The 19,290-nt window shown below is 44.0% G+C and overlaps 1 protein-coding gene across 1 annotated transcript; it reads left to right on the top strand.

Annotated features, from left to right (window-relative positions):
- Positions 1-670: 670 nt before the first annotated feature.
- On the top strand, positions 671-1,533 carry Hmgb1l5 (high mobility group box 1 like 5). Its single transcript, XM_039087830.2, has one exon. It carries the CDS (start codon positions 785-787, stop codon positions 1,418-1,420), a length of 636 nt encoding a protein of 211 aa, XP_038943758.1. The 5' UTR covers positions 671-784; the 3' UTR covers positions 1,421-1,533.
- The last annotated feature ends 17,757 nt before the right edge of the window (positions 1,534-19,290 follow it).

Below are 19,290 nucleotides of genomic sequence, written 5' to 3'. Positions count from 1 at the left end.
AACGTCCTGGTACAGAAGACGTTTAGAACTCCTAAGAGACATACCAGAAAAAAAATAATGGCCAAATCCTACTTACAATGTTATGAGTATAGGACAAAGAAAAATAACAAAGGCTGCAAGGAGACATGCTGAAGAGTTTACAAAAGCAAAGAGCAAACTTGGAACAACAGATTTATCAACAGATACACTGAAGAACAGAAGAACTTGCAGTAAAAAAAAATATTTCAGGATCTAAATGAAAATAACCACCAAACTAAATTACTATACTCAAAAGATATCCTTCAGAACCAACAAAGAAATAAAGGCCTTCCAAGATGAGTATAGAGTAAAGGGATTGTGCCTACTAAGACAGCTTGGCAGGGGATTCTTAAATGAATGCTGACAAGAAAGATAAATACACAGACACACAGACACAGACACACAGACACACAGACACACAGACACACACACACACACACACACACACACACACACACACACACACACCCCACAAGCACAGGAAATTCTTGGCAGAGTGGTACTTGGCAGAGTGTAATATCTGCACTATGGAGAAGTAGGCAGGAGGATCAGGAGTTCAAAGTCAGTCTTCAACATAGCAAGTTTGAGGCTAGCCAGGGCTACATGAGACCTTGTATCAAAATAAAAGAAAAAAGCAAATAAGCAGCTGGCTCCCGCTCTCACAGCCATTGCAGTACATTGAGCTCCATAGAGACAGCGCCGGGGCAAGCGAGAGCCAGACGGGCACTGGGTGACTCTGTGCCTCGCGGAGGAAAATCAACTAAACATGGGCAAAGGAGATCCTAAGAAGCTGAGAGGCAAAATGTCCTCATATGCATTCTTTGTGCAAACCTGCCGGGAGGAGCACAAGAAGAAGCACCCGGATGCTTCTGTCAACTTCTCAGAGTTCTCCAAGAAGTGCTCAGAGAGGTGGAAGACCATGTCTGCTAAAGAAAAGGGGAAATTTGAAGATATGGCAAAGGCTGACAAGGCTCGTTATGAAAGAGAAATGAAAACCTACATCTCCCCCAAAGGGGAGACCAAAAAGAAGTTCAAGGACCCAAATGCCCCCAAGACGCCTCCTTCGGCCTTCTTCTTGTTCTGTTCTGAGTACCGCCCAAAAATCAAAGGCGAGCATCCTGGCTTATCCATTGGTGATGTTGTGAAGAAACTAGGAGAGATGTGGACCAACACTGCCGCGGATGACAAGCAGCCCTATGAGAAGATGGCCGCCAAGCTGAAGGAGAAGTACGAGAAGGATATTGCTGCCTACAGAGCTAAAGGAAAACCTGATGCAGCGAAAAAGGGCGTGGTCAAGGCTGAGAAGAGCAAGAAAAAGAAGGAAGAGGAAGACGACGAGGAGGATGAAGAGGATGAGGAAGAGGAGGAAGAAGAAGATGAAGAAGATGATGATGATGAATAAGTTGGTTCTAGCGCAGTTTTTTTTTTCTTGTCTATAAAGCATTTAACCCCCCTGTACACAGCTCACTCCTTTTAAAGAAAAGAATTGAAATGTAAGGCTGTGTAAGATTTGTTTTTAAACTGTACAGTGTCTTTTTTTGTATAGTTAACACACTACCGAATGTGTCTTTAGCTAGCCCTGTCCTGGTGGTATTTTCAATAGCCACTAACCTTGCCTGGTACAGTCTGGGGGTTGTAAATTGGCATGGAAATTAAAGCAGGTTCTTGTTGGTGCACAGCACAAATTAGCTATATATGGGGACAGTAGTTTGGTTTTTGGTTTCTTTCTTTTTTTTTTTTGTTTTTGTTATTTTTTTTCTTTTTGGTTTTCTTTTTTTTTTTTTTTTTTTTTTTCATCTTCAGTTGTCTCTGATGCAGCTTATCCGAAGGTAATTGTTATTCTGTTAACTGAATACCACTCTATAATTGCAAAAAAATGGCGGCTGTTTTGTTGACATTCTGAATGCTTCTAAGTAAATACAATTTTTTTTATTAAAAAAAAAGCAAATAAGCAAAAGCACACAGGAAACAGGAAACACTGCTAAAATGACAAGGAGGAAAAAAATCAACATTTGGAAACTAAAGAATAAGTAAGTAGTTCACACCTTGTAAATGTAGCCTTGAAAGTAAATGACCTTAATTAGTCAATTAAAGACACAGGCTGGCTAACTAAATTTAAAAAACCAAGTCAAGAGGCTGCAGAGATGGCTTAGTGGTTAAGAATGTTCATTGCTCTTCCAGGGGACCAGAGTTCAGTGTTCAGTTTCCAGCGCCCACATACTGTTCAAAAATAACTGCAACACCAGCTTCAGGGGATCCAACACCCTCTTCTGGCCTCTATGAGCACCTACACACACACACATATATACATAATTAAAAATAAAAAAAGTTTAAATCAGTTTCTTGCAGCTTACAAGAAACACATATCACCAGCAAAGGCACAAACTACAAATAAGACTGTGAAGACTGACAATCTATGAAAACTGAATCCAAGCACAGTAGTTGTACTCATGTAACAGACTTCAAGTCAAAATGAATGAGAATAGAGAAAGATGACCACTACACATTTTAAGGGACACACAAAAAAACACATGCAGCAAATGTCATTCTGTATATATATAAAATGTTATGGACATAAAGAGGCAGTTTGGCCCAAGATTATAATAGGCATACATGATTACACTATGCCAGCCAACAAATAATAAATCGTGGGCAGGAAACAGAATCAATAAAGAGACATCAAATTGAATTGAAGGCCCAGGAATGAACCCACACAGCTATGGTCACTTGATCTTTGACTAAGGAACTACAACCAACCAATGGAAAAAAGAGCATTTTCAACAAATGGTGCTGGTTCAACTGGAGGTCAGCATGGAGTAGAATGCAAATCAAACCATTCTTATCTCCTTGAACAAAGCTCAAGTCCAAGTGGACCAAGGACCTCCACATAAAACCAGAATCACTGAAACTAATAGAAGAGAAAGTAGGAAAGAGCCTCAAATACATGGGCACAAGGGGAAATTTTCCTGAACAGAATACCAATGGCTTATGCTCTATGATCAAGAATGGACAAATCATAAAATTGCAAAGATTCTGTAAGGCAAAGGACACTGTCATTAGGACAAAACGGCAACCAACAGATTGGGAAAATATCTTTACCAATCCTACATCTGATAGAGGGCTAATATCCAATATATACAATGAACTCAAGAAGTTAAACTCCAAAGAATCAAATAGCTCTATTAAAAATGGGGTACAGAGCTAAACAAAGAATTCTTAACTGAGGAATGTCAAATGGCCAAGAGGCACTAAAGAAATGTTCAACATCCTTAGTTATCAGGGAAATGCAAATCAAAACAACCCTGAGATTCCACCCCACACCAGTCAGAATAGCTAAGATCAAAAACTCAGGTGACAACAGATGTTGGGAAGGATGTGGAGAAAGGAACACTCCTCCATTGTTGGTGGGATTGCATACTGGTACAACCATTCTGGAAATCAGTCTGGTAGTTCCTCAGAAAATTGGACATTGAACTGCCTGAGGATCCAGCTATACCTCTCCTGGGCATATACCCAAAAGGTGCTCTAACATATAACAAGGACACGTGCTCCACTATGTTCATAGCAGCCTTATTTATAATAGCCAGAAGCTGGAAAGAACCCAGATGCCCTTCAACAGAGGAATGGATACAGAAAATGTGTTACATCTACACAATGGAATATTACTCAGCTATCAAAAACAACGGCTTTATGAAATCCATAGGTAAATAGAATGAACTAGAAAATATCATCATGAGTGAGCTAACCCAATCACAGAAAAACACACTTGGTATGCATTTATTGATAAGTGAATATTAGACCAAAAGCTCAAATTACCCAAGATGCAATCCACAGACCACAGGAAGCTCAAGAAGAAGGATGACCAAAATGCAGATGCTCCCACTCCTTCTTAAAAGGAATCCATAGGAGGGGATATAAAAGCAAAGTTTAGAGCAGCGACTGAAGGAACAGCCATTCAGAACCTGCCCCACAGGTGGCCCATGTGGCCCATATATACACAGCCACCAAAACTAGATAAGATTGATGAAGCTAAAAAGTGCATGCTGAAAGGGACCGGATATAGATCTCTCCTGAGAGACACATCTAGAGCACGTCCAATACAGAGGTCAATGCTAGCAGCAAACCACCGTACTGAGAACAGGACCCCCTTGGGGAGAATTATTGAAAGGACTGAAAGAGCTGAAGGAGCTTGCAATCCCGTAAGAACAACAATGCCAAGCAACCAGAGCTTCCAGGGACTAAACCACTACCAAAAGACTATACATGGACTGACCCAGGGCTCCAACTACGTATGTAGCAGAGAATTGACTTGTTGGGGCACCAGTGGAAGGGGAAGCCCTTGGTCCTGCCAAGATTGGACCCCCAGTGCAGGGGAATGTTGGGGTGGGGGGTAGAGGGGGTGGATGGGGGGAATACCCATATGGGGGAGGGGGCTTATGGACAGGAAACCAGGAAAGGGAATAACATTTGAAATGTAAGTAAAGAAATATATCTTTAAAAAAAGAGAGAGAGAGCGATCTCAAGTAAATAACCTAAAGTAAGTAAGACCAAGCTTAATTCAAACCCATAAGAAAGAAAGGAATTATAGATACCAGGAAGTATAGATACCTTATGGAAGTAAAGAAACTAGGATGCAAAAGGATACTACAGGGATCGGTGAAACAAAGATTTGGGCCATTAGATAAAATGAATGATAGTGACAAGCCCTTACTCAACTGACCAAAAGAGAGAAGAATTACATAGTTAGACTTGAAAGGAGGGTGGACCAGCAGATATCACTGAAAAACTGAGAGGGGGTATTTCAACAGCTACCACTGAAATACAGGAAATTATCAGTCAATATTTTTGAAACTTTATCCATCAATAAATTTGAGTTTTTTCCCCCCAGAAGAAATGGGTAAACTTCACAATGTATGTGTCCCACCAAAACTGAACCAAGAAGAACTGAAAACAGCCTAAACGTATCCATAACAAACAGTAAGACTGGCTCATCCATTACAAGTCTCCCAACAAAGACCACAGAGAAGGGCATTAATATAAGAGCCAGAGTGAGGAGGAGAGTCGTGAAATGCTATCTTGAAGACACAGGTGACTAGAGCCCCCATGAGCTCACATCAGCCCTGCACAAGATCGAGCCAGTCAACATTCCATCAATAATGGAGAGAAGTGACCCTCTTGTTACCATGGCACCATAGAATAACTGGAAATCAGATCTTGTGATGCCTCCAACACTGCTCCTTTATTCAAAGTTGTTTTGTCTACTTGAGGACTTTGTGTTTTCCTGAGAATTTTGGAGTTATATTTTCTATTTCTGCCAAAGAATGTCATAAGTAGTTTTAATGGGGGCTGAACTGAATCTGGATCATTTTCAGTAATCTGCTAGTCCACAAACATGGGGGATTCCCCCATCTTCACTGTTGTCTTCCGTTTCTCTGCTCAGTGTTTTATAGCTTGCATTGTAGAAGCTTTCCCCATTCTGATGTCTGTGTATTCGTAGGTATTTTATTCTTTGTGAGCGACCGTAAATGGCTTTATTTTTCCAGTACCTTTCTAAGCAGGCTCATTACTGATGTATGTCGATGCACTTTGCAAAAATCTCAGATCTAAGTCTTTTGGTAGCTCTAGAAAAAAAGTGGCATTAAAAGAAAAGGGATAGTTGAAAGAAGGAGATTAGGGGCGCTGAGAAAAATGAGTTAATGTGGACAGAAATAATCAAAGAACACTACAGGAATAAAAGTGTCGCAATGAAACCCAATGTCTCATGCTATAAGTATATAATAGAAAATTATAAAAAGTGGGGCTGGAGAGATATCTCAGATGCTAAGAGCACTGGCTGCTCTTCCAGAGAACCCAAGTTCAATTCTCGGCACCCACATGACAGCTCCCAACTGACTGTAACCCCAGTTCCAAGGGTCCCAATGAACTCTTTTGACCATCTCACACACTACACAAAGGGAAAAACATTCATAAGCATAAAAATAAATGTTTTAAATATATGAAATTTTAATCTATGCTAGAAAAATGAAAATAGGAAATTAACCATAACACCAGAAATAAGTTTTTAAGTATTTAAAAGATAAAATGCCATAGAATTTGCATAAGCCATTTGTATCCTCCCATATACTTAAATAGGCTCTATGTGACTTATGAAATACGAATACCTTCTAAATAGCTGATATACTGTTGGAAATAGCTACAAGAAAAGAGTCTGTACATTTCCAATTCACATAGCGCTTTTCCAAAATTTTCTGTGTGGAATTCAGAAAGTTCCACCTCACCCCAACTCCCATCACTAACAGACAGGCAATGAGATTAGCTCTTCTAGAGGTGGGAGATAAGAGAATTCACAGTCTCTGTTCTTTGAAAGAGGCTGCTTGAGGTGTAGGTCTATGTCTCAATGAGGGAAATACTCAGATTCAGAATCACTGAAGGTTAAAGTGCAGAGACCCCCCCAACCACAACCAAGTCCAGTGGTTTCCAAAGGATTCTGCAAGGGGCCAGTGAGATAGCTCAGCAGGCAAAGGTGTCTGCTGAGTTCAATTCCCAAGATCTACTGGGTGGAAGGAGAGAACCTGACCACCGTGTGCACAACACACCTCTGCCCTCATGCACGAAATAATGCTGATGCAATGTTTCCAGTCTTTAACGCTGCTGCAGAGGTCTGGGGTTGTATGTAAATATAGGAGGCAGGAGTCCCCAAGCCTGGTTAGAGACGCAAGCAGGGAGTAAGTAAGTAAGCCTACCTGACACCCCCGTTTCCACCTGAGCACCCCTCATCAGATTGATTTAAATACTGAGATTACAAATAGTCCGAATCTATAATCTGAAACCTGGGGTCCCCTTCAAGCCCCTCTTTCTGCCCAAGAAAAAATAAGGCTTTGGAGAAATGTTCTCAGGGTCCTGACAGAACCAGTTTAAGATACACACAGCATGCACACATACACACACACACACACACACACACACACACACACACCAAGACAGGCTGTGTGTGTGTGTGTGTGTGTGTGTGTGTGTGTGTGTGAGAGAGAGAGAGAGAGAGAGAGAGAGAGAGGGAGACAGACAGACAGATGGACAGACAGACAGACAGAGACAGAGACAGACAGAGACAGGGAGGGAGAGAAAGAGAGAGGGGGGAGGAGAGAGAGTCTCTATTCAGCCCTGGCTGTCCTGGGTCTTTCTATGTAAACCAGGTTGGCCTCAAACTCACAGTGATCCACCTGCCTCTGTCTTCCTAGTGTAGGATTAAAGGCATGTACCACTATGCCCAACTATAATAATTATTGATTTTATTTTTTCATGTGTACTGGAGTTTTGCCTACAGAGGACCTCAGATCTCCTGCAATTATAGTTAGATTGAGGCCCCAAAGGTACTGGGAATTGAATCCAGGTCCTCCAGAAGGGCAGCCCGTGTGTTTAACCACTGAGTCATCTTGCCAGCCTGGTGTCCTGACACTCCTGACCATCCAGTCTCCACAGTATTTACAGGGCCCATCTCAGTGTCTTTCCAGCCATGGTCCTTGGGCTTCTAATAGCAAAATCCTGAGAAGTATTTAAAAATACTCACTCTGGGTTTCCAGCCCAAGTGACCTGAAGCCTGTCACTGGGATCTCCTGAGTCGCTGTCTAACAAACTGGCATAAAAGTTTAGGCAGGTGACTCCAGAGTCTGGGGAAACTGAGGCCCTAGCAAACTCTTCTTGGACAGCCTTCTCATCCCTCTGGCTCGGCCAGCTAACCCAGTGCTCTGGAGAGTGGGAATTGAATGATGTGTGCTGAGCAAAATGCTGCTGTCAGGCTGGAGCTCCTAGAAATCATTGTAATTAGATGGCACTAGGAATTACCACAAAGGGAACAGAAGCTACAGTATGAAGCTCTGGGTGTACAGGCTTCGTAGGACAGCGGGACCAGCAAGAAACAGATTGAATCCCAAGTGAGGGCCACGGAAAGAAAACTCAGGACCATGAACATCCCCAGCTCACTTCTGCTTCTCTTACCACTACTCTTCCCAGTCTGGCATCCCACCCAGCGAGGACAGACAGCAGTGAGAACTTCATCTCCTGCCCCATTAAGTGGCAATGGCTTGAAAGACACTTTCTCCTTGAACTGGCTGTGCTTAGCAACTTGATTTAAAAATGAGAAGCTTCCTGATATTTTTCTGCAGACCTCTTGAATCAGAATTCACAGGGGTGGAACACTGGAATCTATATTTTTAAAAAGATCTCCATTGATTTTCATGTTGTCAGTACTGCTCCAAACTGTTATAGCAACTAAATTTGGGAACCTCCACACGGTCCAGATTGAAGGGTCCTAGCGCTATTTTAAAACATTGAGGGAGGAGGAATAGGGGGTCAAGAGAAAGAGGGAGAGCCTTTTTTTCTTAAAAGGAACAGAATTAGGCAATTGGGCTGGGGTGATGGATGGCTCATTAGACAATGTCATGCAGCCCTGAAGATCTAAATTCATGTTCTCCAGAACCAGTGTAAAGCCAGGCATGCTAGCATGCATCTATAATCCTAGCAGCCCTACAGTGAGGTAGGAGGCACAGACAAGAGAATCCCTCGAAGCGCAAAGGCCAGCTAGCCTGATGCACATGACAAAATAACAGAGACTCTGTCTCCAAAACGTGTGAGAGTTAAGGACCAACACCTGACCTTCGAATGGGAACTGTGATGTGTAACACATCACACACACACACACACACACACACACACACACACACACACACACACTCCCACACTCCCACAGAGAAAGGAAAGGGATAGAATTATTTGAAAATCACCATTTTGCAACCAACAGTGAAAACAAGAATCGGATAAGATGATCCACCCATTATGTGGAAGGGTTGGTAGAGAACCCAGTTACTATGCAACCAGGTCGATGACAAAGATGTTGGGACAACTGGCTGTTAGATAAGTTCAAAAAAGAAATCCAGGGCTGGAGAGATGGCTCAGCGGTTAAGAGCACTGACTGCTCTTCCAGAGGTCATGAGTTCAATTCCCAGCAACCACATGGTGGCTTACAGCCATCTGTAATGAGATCTGGTGCCCTCTTCTGGCCTGCAGTCACATATGCAGGCAGAATGCTGTACATAAAATAATCTTAAAAAAAAAAAAAAAAAAAAAAAAAAGAAATCCAGATGGTATGGTAGTGAACACCTGTAATGCCCGGACTAGAGAGGCTGGGGCAGGGGCAAGGATGTTCCCATGTCGTCATGCAAGTCTCTCATCGGCCCCTCCATGTCACACTGAATGGTTTCTAGGAAAATCAGCAATATCAACCAACCAGACCCATGGCTCCAGCTGCATGTGTAGCAGAGGATGGCTTTATCTGGCATCAATGGGAGAAGAGGCTCTTGGTCTTGTGAAGGCTCCATACCCCAGCTTAGGGGAATGCCAGGGTGGTAAGGCAGGAGTGGGTGGGGAGAGCATCCTAATAGAAACAGGGGGAAGGGGTGTATGAGATGGGGTTTTGTGGAGGGGAAACTGGGTAGAGGGAAAAAATACAATCAAGCAATATTTAATTAATTGATTTGGACACTGTGTTTGTTATCTATTGCTGCATAACAAATTAAACTTAAAAGTGCAGCTTTAAAAAAAGAAAGTCTAATAAACAAAATATAATGTTCACAGTGGTAACTAAATAAAGATAGCAACATTGAGCTATGGCTGCATATTTAATGAACAATTAAATCATACATGGAAGACTAGGAAGGAGGCCCTGTTAGTAATATACTTGTTCTGCATTCATGAGGGCCTGAGTTCAATCCCTAGAACCCACATTTAAAAAACAAAAAGCCAGGCATGACAGTGTGAGCTTATAATTCCAGCACTGGGGAGGTGGGGACAGAAGAACCTATAGGACTTGTGGGCCAGCCAGCCTGGCCTATGTGGTAAACTCCAAGCTTTACGGTAAAATCCAGAGATATTGTCTTTGAAAAGAAAGTAAATGGTGCCTGAGGAACAATATCTGAGATTGACCTCTGGCCAAATCGACCAAGGCAGACAGTGTGCACACGCGACTGCACACACATGCACCCCTGCATGAACTCACATAGTAAAAAGGCAAAACTAATGCTTCTGAGAACTTATTCCACTCAAGGGTCCTCCTGCCTACAACTATCTTACTCAATCCCTATAGCACTCTCAAATGTGGCTACTATCATCATCCCCATAAGCAAAGAAACCGAGTCTCAGGAGAGACAAGTAGCTCCCCTGAGCCATGCAGATAGTCACTGGAGGAGCCTGGCGTCCTCCAGTAGATGTAGAAAAAGGCCCTGGGAAGCAGAACCACTTTTCGTTCCTCTTCCGGCGGCTGTTTAATGGTGCTGAAGCCAGAATCCTTGCTTTGAACAGCTGGGCAGTCTAGAAGGCCAGGGAGATTTGCATTGCGTGAGTTCTCCTTTCCTTTAACTTGAGTAGGGAGGCTTGAAACATCTGAAGTCCAGACCTTTGACAGTGAGGTTCAACCCAAATGAGTCTGTCCTCCTTTGCCCAGCCTGTCCCCCAGATCCAACTGAAACTCACCAGAACCACCTTGCAATTAAGAGTTACAGAGGCCAGGAAGGGAGACAACATTTGAAATGTAAATAAATAAAACAACCAATAAAAAAAAAAAAAACAGAATACCTGGAGCTCAGTGCTAGCCCTACCATTTACCAGCCTTGGGGAGCCCTTGGGGCTCTCTATGCCTGAGGCTGATCTGCAAAGTGGGGCCATGCTCAGGTCTCCTCCACAGGGGAAGACTGATTCCCACTCCAAGCAGGCAATAGACTAATGTTAGATTCTAACCTTTGCACCCTGCAAGGATTTCCCCCATCTTCCAGGTTCAGAGCTCATCAGCCAGTGACCTGCAACCGTGATCAGCCAAACGTGAAGGCCACCAGGCACCTAAAGCACTTGTTTGGATTACTGTGCTGTCTGGTGGCGGCTCTCCCTGAGGATTACAGCTCTACTTAATGCAGACACAGAAGCTGGGAACTTGCCCTCCTTGTCTGGATACTGCATAACACATAATGTAAATGTCTCATCCTACGATCGCTCGTGGACATACCTAAATGAAAGCCCAACTCCACTCTATTAGTCAGAGTAGCTAGCACCCTGGGGACATCCGACAGGTCCAGGGGAAGAGATCCAACCCCCCAGATGAAACCATTTTGTCCAGCTGGCTGTGACACCTACCTCTCCTCTCTGCTCTGCCAGGCCAGGGACTGAACGTGTCCTCTTTGTGATTTGTGATGTCTCTGTTGGCATAGGGGGAGTGGAGCAGCAACAGTGACAGCAGCAGCAACAGCGTCTGCAAATGCAGCAGACTGGCCAGCCTGGTAGAGAGATGCAGACTGATCAAGGAGCCAAGGGCCCGCTCCCCTGGGCACAGCCCACTGCTGCGGCTGACCACAGTAATTCATCATGTTTAAAAACTCTCCCATGGGAGGGACCCTGGAAGAGGCAGAGAAGCCAAGCAATGGGTTCTGAGGGAAAGGAGGGTGTGTTGTGTGTGTGTGTGTGTGTGTGTGTGTGTGTGTGTGTGTGTGTGTGTGTGTGTGTGAATGGGTTCTGAGGGAAAGGAGGGTGTGTGTTGTGTGTGTGTGTGTGTGTGTGTGCATCTTTCATCAATTGTAAAAAAAAAAATGGTAAGAAGCAGCCAATCTGCAGGATACAACACAAACAAGATCTAGAAGGGAACTCTTCTAGAGTAAACAGTCAAAACAACCTAAAGAAAATTAACCTCGCTATCAAACAAATTCCCTCTTTCCTCCTATAGGAATACCTACTCATTCTGATATTTTATACCCTACTCCCTGTGTGGGGAGTGACTCAGGCTGGAGGGTATCCCAGCCATTGAATGACCTTGGAGAAGTCACTTATATTCTTTTATTCTTTTCTCTCTCCTCTTCTTCCTCTCTCTCTTCCCTTTTTCCCCCACCTCTCCCCCTACCCCATCTCTGTGTACAAGTGCACATGTGTGCAGGCATGCATTTGGATACCAGAGGTTAATCTCAGTGTTCTTTCTCTCTCTCTCTCTCTCTCTCTCTCTCTCTCTCTCTCTCTCTCCCCCTCTCTTTCTCTCTCTCTCTGTGTATGTGTGTGTGTGTGTGTGTGTGTGTGTGTGTGTGTGTATGAACAAGTAAAGACACCAGAGACCAATCTCAGCTCTGCTCTTGTTCCTCAGACACTCTGACCCCAGAGAGCTGCCTGTTCCTGCCTCCCCTGCACCAAAATTATAAGTTCATTCCCCTACACCTGGCTTTTTTATGTGGGTTCTGGGAGGCAGAGGGTCAAACTCAGGTCCTTGTGCTTGCAAAATAAGCACCTTACCAGTTGATCCAGCACCACAGCTGGATCCACAGCACCACCCCATTTCCATTCTCTTGCCATGTTGTCTCTGAGAAGGATGAGCTAGATTGGGTACACAGGTATGAAGGGTATGGAAGCAATCTACTCAGGTGTATACAGCTGATGGGTGAGAGCAGGGGTGTTAAGCTGTTCTCATGGTCACCAGTATAAAACTGGGAGGTTTCAACAATAAGCATGGGGTGAGATTCTCACAAGCTACCTACTATCCCACGTAGGACCCTTCCAGTTCTTTGAAATTTCCCTTGCTTCAGCAGCCCTATAAATGCTCCCCCATGGGACCAGCTCCTTGACCATTGGGCCAGACTTAGCAACCAGCTGCATCGATGAGAGGCAGATCTACAGCTCCAAAGAGCCCTTCTCCCAGACAACAGGAAAGACAAGGTTAAGGAGAGGGAGAGGAGGAAGAGGAAAAAGAAAGGGCAAGAGGATCTCTTCACTGACATAATCTAAGCATTTTCCCCGAATGAGAGATTGGGACTTGATGTTAAGCCTTTATTTCAGCCAGTGTAATATAAACTTTCAGTATATAATCCTTCAGCCAGTGAGAAACAAAGGCAGGATTCCAACCCACATCAGACTGGAAGCCCTGGTTTTCGTCCTCTTCCACATCTATCCTCAAATATGATCAGGGAGAGCCAAAGCTGTCCCTCATCATCAAAACTCATCAAAACATGAAGGCGTTCACCTGTATCAACACCTCTCAGCTGCTGTAACTAAAAGGTCAAGGCAATGATAGACTTAGTCTGAAGGGACCACTGACCTCCTCAAAGATGATGTCTTCTTCTAGATGTCCTTACATGAGGAAGGCCCAAGCCGTATCTGTAACCTTGTAAGGGCACCAACTCAATTAGTGAGGACAAAACCCCCATGACTTAATCATGAACACCACACTTGTTAATCCTCCCATATTGATAAATAGTTTCAACATAAGACTTTTGAGAGAACGCTCAGGCCACATCAGCACCCCATACTTACATATAGGCTCCAAAATTAGGTACTTAAGAGGCTGAAGAGATTGTCCAGAGGTTAAAGGTTCCAGCTTCTTTTGTTCCCCCCAGAGGTTCTATCTTCAATGTGAAAAGAATGGGATCCTAAAAGATGGCCTTGGGATTGGTAGAACCAATAAACCAGGAAATCCAGGGCCCTGGGCGTGACAGAGCTTGAGGCAGCCAGCCAGTGCCTGAGATGGCAGGGCTGGTGCTCAAGAACTGGAGTTAGGAGCCATGACTATGGACAGGAAAGAGATTAAAGAGGTAAATAATCAGACTGCAGGGAAGTGGTGGGTGAACCCCAGAAGAGGAAGGTTGTCTGCTCCCTCCCCATGGCAGAAGACGGGTGGGTGGCCTCTGTGCCCATCTACCCAGAGACATAAGTGGTAAATTTCCAGCAAAAGTTGAAGATTTATTGAGTGCTTTTCTTTCCCAGGGACTGGAGAGAGCACTGAATCCTAACCACTAGACCACCAGGGAGCGTTCCCAGGGACTGGAAAAGGGATTTGGAAGGACTGGTACCATCAGTTCCTCCTGGACAAAAAGGAGATGAAGGCCTACACAGAAGAAAACCTTTATCAAGACTTCAAAGTGCCAGAAGGTAGTACACAGGCTGCTGGGAGAGAAAAATGAGCAGTGGCCTCCCCTAGCTGTGAACTGGGTGAATTGCAATACCAACATGCCTGGCAAGATGTGCCCACTGGTACAATAATAGCATGGTGGTTACGGGGGTAACCAACCACTTTCTGCGTGGGCTTGAGTTCTGTTCCATTCATAGTTGATATTGTAAACCTGCGCAAAAGCCCATAGCTGGGGAGGCCCTAGGAGGAGGGAGCTATGGACATGATGCTAAACGATTCCCTAAATATTTGTATTTATACCCATATATTAGTACTGCTGTCAATCTTGGTCAGAGAAGCTTCTCTTCATTGAAGGTGACAGCTAGTGCCAAGACTCATAACTGGCCAAAGTGCCAAGAACAAGTAATAGTTTAGTGCTCAGCCCTAATGGAACATCGTTTCGACCCCTTCAAGGTTTGGGGAACATCACAGAAAAGAGAACAGAAAGAATGTAAGAACAGAGGGATGAGAATTAGTGCCACTCTAAAACACTGTCTTCCAGACATGGCACAGCTGTTGTATCCGTAAACTTAGAGTAGCAGTAGATACCCAAGACCTGCACAAGACTGAGCCTACCACATCATGGACAGGGAAGGAGTTCATAAGGCCCTCTCAGATGATCTACAGACAGCTGCAGGGAGGAAGGTCATATTCCTCGTTGGCCCATTAGTTCATTGCTATCACTAAAGCAAACAACTCCACACCTATGCTCGTGCAGGCAACCCCTAATTAACTGCAATAGGTTACAAAACAGGCCACGCAAATAGGAGGGAGGCTTGGGGAGGAGAAATTAGATGAAATGGAAACAATAATAAGAATAATAAGAGAATAATTCTTTGGTCAAAGAATATTGTACATGTGTATGAAGGTATAACACACACACACACACACACACACACACACACACACACGCACACACATCCTGACTTTAGCCTCTCTTTATTGGAAGCATCCTCAGTAGCACCCAGCAGCTGCTGACAGGAAACCATTACTCACTGGACAGGCAGCCTGGGAAACCCCAGCCATCTGCTTCTGTCCCGGCATGTTCCCAACCCTGCAGACAAATGCATCACAGGCAGGGAAGGCAGGGCCACCATCTGCACATAGCCTTCAATAAGGCTCTGCAGTTTCTTGGGGTCTTGGTCAAGCTGTTCGCCCATCCTGGGGAGGGAGCACTATTGGCCTGACCTACACGGACCTTTGGCCCTGCCTACCCTGAATAAATCACCTTGGAGTTTTCTATCGACTCCTTGATGAATGGCTTCCTCACTCGTGGAAGGAAAAACGTTTAAATCCAGAAGGCAGGAAACTGTGGGATATAGCCTCTAGGATAGAGGTTCTCAAACTGTGGGTCATGGCCCCTTGGGGGTTCAAACAACCCTTTCACAGGGGGTGCCTAAGACCATCAGAAAACACGGATATTTACATTATAATTCATAACAGTAGAAAAATTTAGAATTACAAAGTAACCACAAAAATAACTCTATGGTTGGGGGATCACCACAACATGAGAAACTTTGCTTCACAGCATTAGAAAGGGTGAGAGGCATTGCTCAAGGAACCAGGGTCTTGTGGAGCCTTCCCCTGATTATAATGGAATGCTGGTGGACTTAACATTGTACAGGTCTTAGGTGACCACGGTTGCTGTGAGCTCATGGATGCAATAGTCATGCCACGTCTAGAAAGTTCTACAGTGTTCTATAGCAGCACTTAGTCCCATCTCCCTGCTCTTACAGTCAGTTTTTCTGTTCCCCAATCCTTCACCTTCCATGACGTACCTTAAGCCCTGAAGGTCTGAAATAGATGGCCCACTTAGGGCTGAGCCCAAGACACTTGTTCATGGATGGAAGAAAAACGCTACCTTATCTTGTCTATATCTGTACAAAAGGGGAGGATAACTGCTTTTGTCATTTCTTTGAACAGAATGGAGAAAGGAACCTCCACTCCAAAGGTCTTTGGTGGAAAATTACAGTCATGAAGTAGCCACAAAAATAACTCTATGGTTGGGGGTCACCACAACATGAAGAAATGTGTTAATTTAATAAACACGAGGAAATAGAGACCATTTCTTGTTTGGTTTGGTTTGGTTTGGCTTGGCTTGGCTTGATTTGGTTTTGGAGGCATGTGTGCCAGGTGAGCATCAGGCACCCTCCTCAATCACCCTCCACTTTGTTTCTTGAGACAAGTTCTCACACAGAGCATGGAACTCACTAGTTCCGTTCAGAGGACTGGCCAGGCCACCTTAGGCACCAAGGATGTTCCTGTCTCTACTTCCTCAGCTCTGAAACAGCACATGCTATCTGCCCAGGCCAGCTCTTACGTGAACTCAGGCTCTCATGCTTATATGACAAGTGATTTTATGATGTGAGCCATTTCCCCAGACCTAACAGAGATTATCTGTGCTGTGGCACTCCACTAATGCCCTTCCATAGGAGTGGGCTGATTACCTAAGACAGTGAGTCCAGAAGGATGCTGGGGACCCTGTGGCAAGTCCTATAATCCCCTGTGGATAGAGCATGAAGTAGAGGCCTCAGGGTTACTTTCAAACTTCCAGTCCTACAGGGGAGCCATAGATAACAGCACAGTGTTAGCATAAGAGTGGTTCTGTCCAAACCCTCCCTCTGCTACTCAGAAGATGACTATGACCTTGGAAGTGTTTCTGACCTGCAGAAGGAGGCTTATCATCCTTGTTCCTGAGTTATTGTGGGGATAATAGTGAGAGACAACAGGCCAACCCTGTCTCACCTTCTCTCCTGTCTGATTCTAAGTACCTTCCCTTCCAGTGGCGAACAACTAGAACTATAAGGTCTCCAGATCCTAAGGCAAACCCAAACCTGTCTGGAACCGCAACCGAAACAGGGTGAAGGAAACTCAATGGGGAGCCTCTGTCATTTCTCTCTTCTCTGCCTTTGTGGTGATACGCACATTAATTTTTATTTCCAGACTGCAAATTGGCAACATGGTGCAGGCTTTTATTTTCCTCTTTTCTTCAAGTGATTTGGGCTTAGCTGTTACTCAAGCCAAAAAAAAAAAAAAAAAAAAAAAAAGCCAACACCAAGCTGATGTCTGCATCTAAGATAAATTATGTTAGTTTTTGCAGTGAGTGAATTGGGGCAGGAAAAGGATTTCACCAGAATAAAATGTTCTGGGCTGAAAAGGTGACTTCAAGTAGGTTTGCTTGTTTGCAGAGGTTCCTAGATGGGCTCAATTCATCCGTTCCTCTGAGGAGAATGCTTACTTCAGCAGTCTCCAGCTTGGCCCAAGTTGAGCCCCCTAAGTCTGGGAGCGGAGGTGATCTTAGACATCAGGGCCTGACCACAGGCCTTCTGAGTATGAGGCTATGAGGGAATGCAGGAAGAAACAAAAGCATCCTGGACGTTTAGGAGGAAGGTCACTTTTACTAGTCTAAGATGTCACAGTGAAGGAGAGACAAGGGCCACATTCAACGGTGGAATGCCTTCTAATCGATATAAGACCAACCTAACATTGTGTGCATGTGCATGTGTGTGCGCATGTGTGTGTGTTTTATATGTGCATAAAGTTATACAAGAATACACACACAAGCGCACACACAGTCTTCCTCCTCTCACATGTTTGTGCATGTTTAGGAAGGTCTCAGACATGACACTACGAGTAGAGTCATTTGGTGAGACACTGGTTCCAATGCCTCCGAGCGTAAAGCAATGCGGTAGCACACGAGGTATCGCACACAGGGCCTTGGAAGGTGGCTCCGTTGCTAAAGGGTTTATCTTGCAAGTTCAAGGACCTCAGTCCAACCCCTAGAATTCATCTCAGAAAGCTAGACATGGTGGTAATGCTCTTGTAATCCCAGACCTTGGGAGGCAGAGAAAGGTAGATTCCCTAAGGCTTCCTGGTCAGCCCATGTAGCATAACTTGCCAGTTCTAAAACAATGAGAAGCCATGTGTCAAAACACAAAGTGGACAAGGCCTAAACAATGACTCACACAGTAGTCCTCTGGTCTCACACACACACACACACACACACACACACACACACAAGAACCCCCACATATGTGCACACACCCACACACAAACATACAAGCCCATTGCTCTGCCACATTATAAAGATTTGTTTATTCTTATTTATGCGTGTGTACCCGTGTGTGCATATATGTATATGTGTGTGCAGGTAAGTGCCTTTGGAGGTAAAAAGAGGTCATTAGAAGCCATAGAAACTAGAGTTACTATGAATTGCTTGATGTGGGTTTTGGGAACCAAACTCAGAAACTATGCGAAAACAGTAAGAGCTTTTAATCACTGAGTCATTTCTCTGGCCTGAGTGCACACGCTCGCATGCACAAATACACACACACACACACACACAAACATACACATACAAAAACCCATACAGATATACACAAACACACACACATACACAAGCACATACATACATTCACATACACACATATGTAATATATGCATACATATCACACATACACAAATACATTTACATATACACAAACACATACATACATACATACATACATACATACATACATACATATATACATACATACATGCATGCATATGGGCTGGAGAGATGGCTCAGTGGTTAAGAGCACTGACTGCTCTTCCAGAGGTCCTGAGTTCAATTCCCAGCAACCATGTGGTGGCTCACAACCATCTGTAATGGGATCTGATGCCCTCTTCTGGTGTGTCTGAAGATAGCTGCAGTGTGCTCATATATAAAATAAATTAATAAATCTTAAAACAAAAACAAAGTTTATTCATATATACATACATTCACATACGCATATACACAAGCGCGCACACATATAAACACCCATGACACAATTTCATGTCACTTACTTCATAGTTACCTTTCTTAGACAACAAAACTGGCCCTGACTGAAGTTCCTTTAGTGGCCCAATAGTAATCTTCCAAAGTGTAATTACGTTTTTCCATTATGGCTCCACCCATTTTCATATCACCCACATATTTAAGCAAGTGATAACAGCTCTGTGTTGATGAGTGTGTTGTAACGATTTCTTTCACAGTAAACACATGCGTGTTTTGAAAGGTGGGCTGTTTTTAAGGAAATATGGAGTAAATCACGTCAGAACTGGATCTCAAATGTGAGATCATTAAGATGAAGTATGAAAAGCTGAAACTGGAAGAACGCCGGATTAATTGGAAAGAAATACACAGCAGGCAACTTCTTTCCTGCGTCTTTCTCAAATTAAATAATAAATCTTGCTGCCTTGTTTCCCCAACTTAGATGAATGCGCTGACTCTGCCACCTCCCCAGCCCTTTCCCTTCCCAAGGCCTTGCTAATGGGAGAGGGAT

Source organism: Rattus norvegicus, chromosome 10 (assembly GCF_036323735.1).
Source record: "Rattus norvegicus strain BN/NHsdMcwi chromosome 10, GRCr8, whole genome shotgun sequence".
In the NCBI taxonomy this organism is placed as follows: domain Eukaryota; kingdom Metazoa; phylum Chordata; class Mammalia; order Rodentia; family Muridae; genus Rattus; species Rattus norvegicus.
Note: the sequence above shows the minus strand (reverse complement) of the source record. Positions and strands in the feature narration are given on the sequence as shown.

Bases quoted from the DNA above. Each gene is read 5' to 3' on its own strand.
- Hmgb1l5 (XM_039087830.2), top strand. From the start codon at position 785: ATGGGCAAAGGAGATCCTAAGAAGCTGAGAGGCAAAATGTCCTCATAT.